Genomic DNA, 12672 nt, shown 5'->3' with positions numbered 1-12672 from the left:
AGCTGAGAGCGGAACCTATTTAGAAACCTCTCTTGAACTCAAATTTCTATGTGGCTTCATGCCACCATACCTCTCTTGATGGAATCTTCTCCAGAAGTTCAGTTGGACTGACTACTTTCTTGAGCCTACAACAGCGCCGCCCTGTTGATTACAACTTGGTTCTCTACCAGCCTTTTCATGGTGGTTGACCCCCATGAAAAGGCTGGAAGAGAACAGGTGCAGGGGTCCAGCACTCTTGTAATGAGCATTTTCTGCTGTGCTCGATTAAAAGCCAGCAACAATGCTGCTTCCACTTTCTCGCTGGGCTGACTGGCAGAAACCTTGGTTTCAACTCATCAGCCCAGAGGGAAAGTCATAATAGGGCCTGCGGGGAGGTCACCACTACAGTGGCGGCCACCCTGTTGGGAGTTTGGCAGATGGGTGTTCCCATCCACCAAAATCAGAATCAGAGTCTAAATGGTTAGGCAGGAAAACCTGGATTCAATCTCTATGCATCAATTGTTTTCCCTCATTTTCTGCATTATCGCTATTGAATTAGTGGTCTTTTACATGTTAGTCAAATTTCATATTGTAATACGTTTTGTTTATCCTTTGGTTATTCTGTACATTTAAGTTTGACTTTGAGTCTAAATAAAGCCATTTGAATTATAAGTAGGTCTCTGGAATTGAAAGTGTGACTATCGAGTTACACTGTGATTGATTTGAATAATTTCATGCATTGTCTCCTCACCCTTCGGAACAGAGAAGAAAAATTAATCAGAGCCCGGAATCTAGAATGAGGGCCCAAAGCTGGAGCAACTTTGATTACATATTAAGATACATATTTTAGCACTCCCTGCAACACAAATAAATCTTCCCATTGCTGCATAACTTACTCCTCTTCCAGTGGCCCTGATTAATTCTCATCTTAGATATCGAAAGGGGAAACCAATATCACTTCTTCACACACATTGGTTGCTAAAAGTAAACATTTACGTTAGTGTTCAAAATATCAGCATTTATATATATCTTTTCTTTCAAACCTGATCTGTATGTTGCTTAGAGTTGATTGAAAGCCCTTAGATGTTTAGGCATTTCAGATTTAACAACATACTAATTTACAGACTCCTGCCAATACTGCCACCATCTTCTCTGCCCTGGGTGATATGTGATCTGAGATGAGATGACCCTAAGCAAGACAGTCTAGCTGTCGATTTGTCTTCTAAAATACATATTGAGTTTCTGGCATTGGCACATTAACTCCTTCCGCATGGTCACCATCTTTCAGTGTCTAGTTCTGCAATGGAATTTTCCCATATTTCTTATTCACAATATGTCCCCTTTTCCTACAACATTCTCTTCTGTATCTTTGGAGTAACTGCAATTCAAATCATGGTGCATTCATTAATATCTTCTTGAATTTAACATACCTCTGACAATGAATAGGTGTCTGCTTCTTAATCTACTCAAGTGCAAGGTAATTGCCCTGCTGTATTCTTAACAACACGTTATTTTTATTAGGTGAAAACATCTGAAATATTGAAAATTAATGAATTGTTTAAAAATGTTTAAAATGCTCTTCTTTTATATTAACAGCAGTGCAAATTCCTCTTCTATTTGACTTGAAACCAATTTTTATACTCCATTAGGTATGCAATTTATGTTCTGTTTTTGCCTTGCCAGATCCTTCTATTCCAGTGGCATTTGTTGGTCCAATCCTTATAGACGATCATTCATGTCACCAGACCTGACCAATACAGATGCCAAGCTTAGGAAAAACAACTTTTCCCATATAAGGTTTTCTCTACATTGGTATACCTATGATTGGCACCCTAGGCTTACAATCAGGGCTTAATCATACCTATCTATAAACAATTTAAGTCTCCATTACTTTTAAACAATTGGATGACTGAACCAGTGGGTAACACAAAAAGATAGGGGCCCCTGCAAAATGTGATGAGGGCCCCCCATGTCTCCCACAACTCACAGATATTCATTGCAGTTGGGCTGAATGGGGTTCCTCCTTGATGGGTTGGGGCCCCTGGAATGTTGTAGGCCCACCTGTGCTGCAAGGGCTGCAGGGCCTGCAGTAGTTGCAGCAACCTGAGTTACACCCCTGGGCTAAAAGACTAAAGCCCTGTCTACATGTATAGAAACTTCGATACAGTAGATGAAGCAACTAAAGTACCACATTTATTTCAACCAGTGTTCTTTGTAAACATCCTATTTTCAATTCTGTAAACCCCTTAGGTGCAAGATGTAACTACTTTATATGTTGTATTTGTTTAGAAATGATATTGCAAAGTGACAATGAGCAATATGTATGCTCTTCAGTGCTATATAGATAAATGGAAAAAGGCCTGGAATCACAAGACTTCAGAAGAAAACTAGGGTCTCGAGAATTTTCTGGAATATTGAATGATCCAGTGTGTAAAATTATTTCAAGATACATTGGCATGCCAATTGGTCTGACTTTTTAGTGGAAGTACTTGGTAATAGAAAATGAAGTAAAGAAAAGCCTGTAATGAGGCACCACAGTGAGGTAACGAGTATACTTAATGAGGCAACATTTTGGGCTGTAACAATGTGGAATCTGTGGCTAGGACCCCTTTGCTCAACAGAATATCTTAGCCAATTTAAGATGTATCCTTTATTAACAATGTAAAAAATGGTATATTAGTTGAGGGGGTGAGAACCCACCTTAAATATTATTCACAGTCCTGGTCAGAGTAACCATTAAAGTCACTTAGTAAATCTGTACTTAACCTGAGGTAGCTTGGCACAAAACCGTCAGACTTAATTTAGAGGCATTGTGTAAAATAGTTATGCAGTACTCAAACAGTAATAAAATGAAAACACAACACAAAACAAATCCCAAAACAATTGGAAACATAGAGAATGTTTTAGAAAATAAAAAGGTTAAAAAATGATAAACATCCAATCATTAGAACTAGAGTTATGAATTTAGAAAGTCTAAATTAAAGATAGTGCCAAAATGCAGAAAGCGCCAAGCAAGGTTATATGGTTGCACAGACCGGGTCAAATTCAAAGGTTAAGCCTGACCATGATGAAGCGCAGGTCAGATACTAGGACTAGGTTCGTGCCAATGGAAACTTTGTGTTCTGTCTTAGAAAGTCTCATGGAAAAAACTTGGTTGCAGATGAGTTGTTGGCGGGGTAAGCAGCAAGCTGTTTGCGAAGGGGGGCTCAATGACGTTGCTGGATGCAGTGTCCCAGTGTGATTGTTGTACAGAGTGAAAAAGCCCTGAGCAGGTGAAGTCCATGTCCAGGAAGGCCTTGATATTGATGTCAATCAAATGCTGCCCGGGTTCAGTCCAAATTAAACCTTCTAAGTTCAAATGTAGGAACTTTTCTGTAAGTCAGAGCTCCTTCAGTGAGGAACACCAGCAAGCTGAGGCTGACCAAAGATTTGATGCCTACAGCTTCAACTGCAGTGCCAGTCTCTGATGGTTCTCCAAGCCAAAAGTTGGCAAAAAGATTCTAAGCCTTACTTCAGGCAGTTCGGGGTTAGGAGGCGTACACTGTAACATCAGAAAAGGGGCCACTTGGGGGTTGGGACTCACTCTAACAGAAGCCAACAGCAGTGTCCAGGAAGGTCCAGTTGAAATTGGTCACCTGAGCAGGTGCAAGGAGAGAGTCATCTAGAAGCTTAGCTTTAGGTCTGTGGCTATAGGAGGTGAGCCAATGGAGATAGAAGAGTCCTCTCTTTTTATGTGTGAAGCCTCAGCAATCATAAAATTACTACTTGTAAGAATAAACTTGCAGTTCGTGATTACTAAAATAAATAGTACAGTAAAACAAATGTGCACATTTACCTTTGCAAATCAGGCCCTTATGCTCTAGGTAACTGGACATGTAGATTTTTTAACAAACAAAAATGTGACATTATTAGTATTTTAGTTGAAGCAATTCAGGTTAAGATCCCAAAAATGTAGATAATTCCAGTAGTTTTCAACCTCATATATACTGTTCCAAAATTTACTAGAGTCTATCCTGCCATTTCTGAAGTATTCTACATCCTAAATATCTCAGTTACCTAGTACTACTATGTCATAGGTTAGAGTTATTATTTAAATGAAAATAATCTGTATTTTTTTCATATTTATTCTTAATTCTGTAGTTAAACAAATGTTCCATGTGCACTGCTCAATTGTTAAAAACTTGATCTTCAAGAAAAGAGTAAGTGGGAGATTTGTTTTTGACCCTAATTTCACATAAATAAAACTAGCTGTGGCATCAGTACGGGGTAAATCATCCCTTTGTATGAGGGCAGGACACAACTTATTGACATGTAAAGTGTGAACGACCTCTGTCTCTCTCCAAGGAAGACTATTAGTATGCAGATAAATGGAGATGTACCCCATGTAACACCCAGCTCTTCCTGTGTTGTGGCTGTCTGGAAGGTATGCACCAACATAGAGTTATAAGCACAGAGAAATGCACACTTTCTAAAAGTGTCAATTCTAAAATACGAATGTAAAATCCAACTACACCAGAAAGCAGGATTTCTCTATAACCATTTGGAACATACCAAACATGCCCACGCTACCCTTTTCAGATAAGAAATTACCACATAAACATATATAAGAGAATTTCCAATGTTAACCTATGAGAGGAACATCCCTCACAGTAGTGAAAAATGAAATAGGCTGTTTGTCACTGCTAGGGCAATATAAAGGTACATGTCCTACCTCTTACCTATACATCACCCTACCCATAGGGCTACATAGGACTACCTTAATGGTAACTTAGTTGTATAAACTGGAAGTTTAGGCATTGTCAAGTAGTTTGAAATGCCAAGACAAGGTATCAGTAAATTATGCATGCAGGCCCTGCAGTGGCAGGCCTGAGACAGGTTTGAAAGACTACTTCTGTGGATGACACAATCAGTGCTGCGGGCCCACTTGGAGCATATAATGTACAGGCCCTGGGTATATGGTATATAACTCTACAAGGGACTTGCAGTTAAATCAAATTCACCAAACAATTGTAAGCCAAACATACTAGGTTTTAGGGGAGATATCACATGTACTTTAGCATTGGTTAATAGTGGTAAAGTGCCCAGAGTCCTAAAGCCAACAAAAAGGTTAAGATAAATAAGAGGATGAAGGCAAAAAGTTTGGAAATAACCCTGCAGAAAGGGCCATTTTCATCAGTGAACATTTTTGGGTCTGCTTTCCTTCTGCAGACAAATACTCTCTTCCTAATCACTGGACTAGTGGATTTAACACAATCTGGATGAAATGTTCTCCTCTCCTCTTTATTATATAAGGCAGCAATAAACAGGTGATAGGTGACACTTTAACTTCTACCATTTTGTGAGCTTATTTGCAGTTCACATGCAGCATTCCTAGCAACTTCCGATCTATACGTACCATCGAATTCTTTTTTGAAGCCTCCAAATAATCCAATGGATAGAGAATCATGTAAGAATATGGGGCTAAACTTTAAGTATTCTAAAAATGTATCATTTGGAGGATTGATTAAGTACAGTGGCTCAGTCTATCACTAACTGTCACTGTTACTGAAAAATTGCAAAAAGTATGCCCTCCAATTCCATACACACTTGACTCAAATGTTTGGTGTCTAATTCACATTCAGCACAGAGGTAGAAGATGATCATAGACCAAGAATACTCCTACCAGACTTAGTTCCATACTGTTAGTCCACTTACAGTCAATTGCCAGCATAAGTGAGAAAGCCATTTAATGGTTGCTCTAAGCCCTTGCAACTTATTAAAGTGTGAAATAAGGACAATTCTTCCTTCACCCTGCAACTTCTTTCTTTGGGGTGCCACAGAATACCTCATCCAATGTTCATGTTAACCCTGACATTTTACTAATGAATATTCATGGATTCTGAATGTTAAATCTGCATAGAGAATGGGTTAACATGGGAAATAATTCACGAGTTTGAAAATGTGCCTACCTGAGTCACCACCAATAATCACGAAGTGTACTTATTTACAGCTTATTAATGTAAAATGTCATGCTCAGGTTTGAATTAATGTAGTATGTCATATTTATGGTTATGTATTATGTATTGCTTTATTAATCATAGGCCTTAATTTAGTGAGGTCTTGGGCCTAGTTGCACAGCCTCATGTCAAGTTGCATTGCTTAGACAAATCATAAAATGGCTGCTTAGAGAATGAAATTTTAATTTTCCATTGCGTTGACCGAATTATAGTAGCTAAAATTCTTTCCCATGAGAACTGCTTGCTAGAATATGTACTAGCTACGGATGTATTTTAAAACATAGTGTGTGTATAAGCAAGGTTCCCAGGAGCTAACAATGGATGCACAGACTGGAGTATAAACTGATACAATTTTATTACCTGACAAGCACAATGACGGGAACAGGAGGAGAGGAGCCAATCATCGACAATTGAACAATGGTTTAGTAAATTCTTGGATTTGAGCTTCTACTTTCATTGGACTAAACATAAACATACGATTCTTTGACCAATGGCAACGTGGGAAGTAGTTTTAGGGAACCTAACTTAGCCAGACTGTACTGAGGAGAGAGCCGCACTTTTACCTAACCTTCCCGAGAGGAGACGCACTTAACTGATCCTTAACCTTGTTTCCGAGAAGAAACATTCTATAATGCCCGTTCCTGAGATATTTTTATCTTGAACTCTATTGCTGAATTCCAATGCTTTGCTGACCGAACAGACGTCCGATTGACGAAGACTGTCACAGCTTGCTGAACCAAATTGAGGCAAGGTATAAGAAGATGTTACTGATTACCACGTCTATTTGCTTTTAGGTACCAACCGCTAATTTTGATAGAGCCATAGTTAGATGTTTTTCCAAATTTGTGTTGACTAAATTGTTTTGCATGAAGCCCATACATGCTATTCTAATCAGAAGGTTAGTTAGGACACTCACTGATGATGCTTGCTAAATATTAACAAGAGTTGATGTCTTTTTGTTGCTGAATCTAAATGTATGTCATTTCTATTGCACAGTTATTCTTGCTTTTGATTTATACTGTAACTCTAGAAGGTGTAGTGATCCACGCTTTGATTAAATTGAGATTTTTTTAGAAGATTCGGTCAACCAGGAGTGTTTCTGTATGCTTAGCATTTGATTTTGAGATAAAGTTACTTGATATTAGCATTGTTAATATAGGGAAAAAAACATTCTAACTTTTACATAAAGGTGTGGTTATTCATGGCCGAGGGGTCATAGTGCGTGGAAATTATTGACTCCCAAGATTATTGATGTTATTAATTGATATTGCTATTGATTGAATTGAAACTGAGTCTTATGGTGGGAACTACTCTAAGCGTAGTCAAAACGTCCATCAAACCTTTAACGCGTCCCCTTATAATGTAATGTTAATAAACCAAACAAGGTCAGACGCGCTAACATTCATTTCAAGGTTACAATAGTCTCTCCTTACAGTGAACAGTTTATAAAGGATCCTCATGCACCCTTACACAAATCAGATGCAATTATAAATGAAACTAAGAACATTTCTAAAAGAACCATGAAGGCTGATTACAAGAATATCTGAATGAGTGAAATCTTTATGAATTAAATGGCTAATAATCCAAGTTTATATGCCCCTAAATTATTTGCAAACACATAACTATATTGAGTATTTTCAGCTATTGAGAAACAGCATCTCACCAAGACAACATACCATTAAGTTGTGTTTACCTTGGATGAGAACTTTACACGCTTAAAATCAAAGCAACTCAATTGTTAAGTCTCCAACTATTTTTTTCTACAAAAAATCCCAAACTTACACTAAAAGACAGACATTTAATAGATGGAACTTTCATCACCACCCAATGTTATTATTGCCATTTTGGTATGCAAACGAATCTATCAAATGCTTAGGGCTATTCCCATTGAGTGTTTCATAGGGTTTGGGTGGGTTATACCTGTCCATCTAATTTATGTGTTTAATTAGAGGGCCATTGGTTGGTTTTGTGAGATTGTGGTGTTTAGCAGGCAGCACTGGCCTGGGGTATTAGTTCTGTGATCTGTGATGGTGGTAGCAATGTAAGCCATTAAAGTGCTGCTCTCAGTATGGCGTACAAATAAAGGCATGAGAGGAGAGAAAGGGACTGTGTCTCATGCTCTGAGGGCTGATTTAAACTTTGATGGCTAGAATGTCTAGGCACTGAGTAGCAGATGAAAACCTGGGAAAGGATGGTATGCACCATTTAAATATAATTGCCCTGGTAAAGGGTGTTTACCCCTGTGAAGTAGCTTCAGTATACATGACTTAAGTCACAATGGGGAAAACTCTTTAATAACAAAAAACCATGCATGAGCACCTTGTTGGTCTTACAGTCAGAGCATGTGAGTACTGGACATTTAACTTTGCAAGAACTTGAACCGTTTGGGAACATGGCAGCTGCCAAAATTGCACTTCAACATAGAAACTGGTCACCCGCCTTCTTTCTAGAGCTAGATAGAAGTAACATCAAAAGCATCTTGCACTAGTCTTCTTCTGTGACTTCTATATAGAATATATATTTGGTTTTAACGCAGGCGGTACAAGTTTCCTCCTGCTCCTAGCCCTGAGCCCTCTAGCTCCTGCTCCTGTTCCTAGCCCTGTATGTGCTCTGATGGCGGGCAGAGACTTTCTCAACAGAGTCTTTGGCAATGTCCAAGCATAGGACAAGGGCAATGGAGCTTCCCCAATCAATCTTTTACTGAATGCCCAGGTTTTCATTGCAGTTTCATTAGGTCACACTAACAGCACTCTCAAATGAGGTCCTCCTCAATCTGTGGGTCTTCTGTATACAAAGTATTGAACTTTGGTGTCTGTCAGCTTTTGAGTTTTCCTAAATCCCTCTAGGGGACGTCTGTGTATTCCAGACTTTAGAACTCTCTCAGACTGTGCACAGTCAGGTCTGCCAGAAACCTTTATGGGGCCTGGTCACAAACATCATTCGGGCCTCTCTGCGTTCTTGATAGCATGATCACCTTATTCAAAATATAAACAATGTTTTAGGACAGTGGTACTTAACATGTGGTCCAGGGACCCCTGGCGCTCTGCAGAGGTTACTGAGGGGGTCTGCGACTGCATAGAAAATGAAATATTATTCCCAGATTAATAAAGTTTATAAAAATAAAGAAGCAAAACGTAAAATTAAAAATGTTAAAACGTTCTAAAACTGCGAAGGAATTTGAAATGGGAGTAAAATTGTTAAACTGCTTATAGTGATTAGTAGGAGCACAGCAAGTGCATCAAACACAATATATAGTACGATTATTGGCGTCAATGTAAAAAGTTATCTTCCCAGCTTCCATTAATGAATGGGGGGGGTGTTCTCGGATTCCATTAATGAATGGGGGGGGGTGTTCCCGGATTCCAATAATGATTCTTTGAAGGTCCCTGGGTTCCAGTAATGATTCTTTAAAGGTCCCTGGGTTCCAGTAATGATTCTTTGAAGGTCCCTGGGTTCCAGTAACGATTGAGTGGGGTTCCACAGAAATCAACACGTTTAGAAACACTGTTCTAGGACATATTGGAATACGGAAACAGTGTCTGGCCCCACCTAGTGACGCTGACATTATCCTACTGTCATGAATATATTACACAAGCAGACAAGGGCTACTTATATATATAAATATATTTAGTACAAGTAATGTGTGGCTCTGAAGGGAATGGGGCCTGGAGCAAAAAGCCTTGGCTGCCTCCCCCTTTTGACGGCCCTTGACGCAGTTAAATCCTAACGCACATATAGGCTTCAAAGCAGCTTGTTGAGAAAGTGGTTGTTTTCATAGCGCTTTTGGATAGATGGAAACTAGTGAGTGACTGAGTGAGGAAAATGTTTGCAATTAGTTCAGAGAAGGAGCCTTTATACTCTGTGCTGTACTGCTGGAGCTAAAAGGCAACCCAAAGTTGTGTTATGCACTGATGTTGTCACTGTGACATACCACCTAAGTGCTGCCCCTCTGTGTAGCTCACAACCTATGCCATGGCGTGGCTGCATGAGAGCTTTAAAGAGGCTCCACTCCACAACCACTAACACTGTATGTCGGTGAGCCTTATTGTGCAGTGTGTGCATGAGTCTGAACCGTTTCCACAACATTATTAACTCTAGATTTGAAGTAATTGACGCATTTCGTGGAACTAAGAAGTAATTGATACTGCGTGTGGAAATGGGACACAAAGGAACATCAACAGCAATGAACCAGCAGAGGGAAGCACAACTTCCAAATGCGAAAAGCAAGGGTGCGCGCCTGCAAATTTTGAGAAAGGCCATACAATATTGTTGGAATCATTTCCTTGCAGCCAGCTTCTTTTCTGTTACTTTCATGTTTCACCTAGAGTATTTAACTTTTATTGTCTCTTTTTATTCAAGCTACGGTTATTCCGAAAATACATTAAACCACACGTTTGGCAAGCGTCCAAATAGCAAGTGGACCTTTATGAAAATGCATTTTTCAAGAATCAATGTGACAAGGACTATGAGAAAGAAAACGTCTTTTCCTGACTGTGTTGCATTTGTTTTGGGTGCAGGCCATGGAAAATGCTATTGCGGAAACTGTTACTGCGAGTCTGGTTGGCATGGAGATAAATGCGAATTCCAGTGTGACATCAGCCCGTGGGAGATCAAAAGAAGATGTACTTCTCCAGATGGCAAAATCTGCAGCAATAGAGGTGTGTCATTAATGCATCTCACATCTGCACGTCTTGCAATTGGCCCAGGATCATATTAGTTGTGATGATCTGCGTGTTTGGCCTCTTGAGTATGATGTATTTATCTGTGTTCATTACATCTTCGGTAATATCGCATTGATTTTTTACAGTCTGAGGAGAAATTATATGAAGACAGAGTGTCATAAGGCTCTGCTGCTCAGCTTTGGTTCAGTGAGCAAATGGCTCAACCAGGAAATTATAAGCCTTGGCAGCTCTCCAGAGCTATTTCTGTACAGCAAAAGTGCTGGTCGCGTGGACCATCCTCTTCCCACCCCTTTAAATACATCTTCACTGGCAAAGCCTGCCGCTGTACCAGGATGTAATTATCCAGAGAGCATTCAGGAAACTTACTCAACTTAATTATGAGGAAATTGAAAGCTTGGGTCTAGCAACTGAGCTAACGTTGGCTCGTTTGCTTTCGGGCGTTCACAGAAAGGCGTCCACAGTACTGGAAAATAAAAACAAAATTATATGTCATATCAGGGCATAACATCTTTGCTGCCGAATGTCTCAGCGAGGACTGCCAAACGTTGTACTTGGATTAGAGGGGACTGGGGACGCAAAGTGTTTCTCTCTCAAACTTTCCGTATTTCTTGTGAATACTACGTTTACTACCTAATACGTTCTTGAAGTTTAGTGCATGTCGGTGTTCATTTGAAGGCGGGACTTTCGAGTCATTTTTTATGTATTTTAAAGAGAAAATAGTCTCCAATAATAAACTAGTTTTAAAGTTGCTATGTAAATTGTGTTAAATTTAACTCAGGAGAACATTATGCACCCATTGTAAGGTTCAACTAGCCATGCCTAAGGAATATTGCTAGTTTGTGGGTAAAAAAAACGAAACCAGTCATAAGCGTAAGAAAAATAGGCACCTCCATGAAATACAGGCCTGCTAATAATTTAGATCAACGCAGACTTGGTCTGTTTTGGATAAAACTTGGACTCACAAACTTGCAACTAATAATCCAATTCACTTTAGTTAATAATTACAGATCAGTAAAAGTACTACAAAAAATACTGTAATTCAAATTCATCGATGTGCAGATTAGGGAGTAATGCTTAACTGATCTAAAAAAAAGAAATAGATTACCTTTCAATTACTGTGCTTAACTGTTTTTCAAATATTTGGATATAGCATAATGCAAAAAATTATTGTAATAGATATTCTCATCTGGTTGTCTAGGAACATGCATTTGTGGAGAGTGCACGTGCCATGATGTAGACCCCACTGGTGACTGGGGAGATATCCATGGTGACACTTGTGAGTGTGATGAACGTAACTGCAAGGCCGTGTACGACCGATATGCTGATGACTTCTGTTCAGGTAAGGGACGCTTTGGAACATGTCTGAACTCTGACTGTGTAGAAGCATCAAAAGAGTTGGTAAGGGTTGGAACAGAATTTTTGGACACTAGCATACGTGCTTGTTAAAAAGACACGCTGGGTGTTATTCGATAAACCTCTTTATTTAAGTGTCGTAGAGCATATCTATATTGACCCATCCACGCAGCAGTCCTCTCGCCTCCAGTTCTCCTTCCAACTGTCGACCGTCGCCCACTCCCCGAGAATTCTAAATTCTCTTTAGAATGAATGCAACAGTGATCTTTAAGACAGCATTGCAGTTGAAAATCTGCTATAAATCTGAGAGCGGTTTTGGTGGCATAGTCAATGTACTATTTCAGTTGGTTAACACCAAATGCAGAACGTGTTATGTTTAGGAAAATGAGTGTGGTTCTTACCTTTGAAAACTCTAATGTGCTGTAGGTCACACAGAGGGGGCTTTCCAAAACACCATAGTGTCTTCTACAGAGTTATGTGGGCTAAAGGCAGATGAGCGTCCGAGCGCTCTTCAGCTGCATCCCATGCATTACACTTGGACTTCTTACTGGTAATCGTCAATATTCTACATTTTCCTTCCTTGCAGCAGTACCTGATCTTTAAAGTGAGTTTATGGCATGTGACCAAATAAATGGTGCCCTTAAATTCCAAACACTAAATAC

At 39.4% G+C, this 12672-nt stretch overlaps 1 protein-coding gene across 1 annotated transcript in view; it reads left to right on the top strand.

The window, feature by feature from the left end:
* The window catches only part of ITGBL1 (integrin subunit beta like 1), a 1057888-nt gene that overhangs the window by 540806 nt on the left and 504410 nt on the right, over positions 1-12672 (top strand). The window contains exons 5-6 of the mRNA XM_069205062.1: positions 10493-10633; positions 11856-11996. Of these exons, the coding sequence (XP_069061163.1) occupies positions 10493-10633; positions 11856-11996 (282 nt within the window). The remainder of the gene's footprint in view (positions 1-10492; positions 10634-11855; positions 11997-12672) is intronic.

Source organism: Pleurodeles waltl, chromosome 8, assembly GCF_031143425.1.
Source record: "Pleurodeles waltl isolate 20211129_DDA chromosome 8, aPleWal1.hap1.20221129, whole genome shotgun sequence".
Classification (NCBI taxonomy): domain Eukaryota; kingdom Metazoa; phylum Chordata; class Amphibia; order Caudata; family Salamandridae; genus Pleurodeles; species Pleurodeles waltl.
This window is presented reverse-complemented; position numbering and strand designations above follow the sequence as displayed.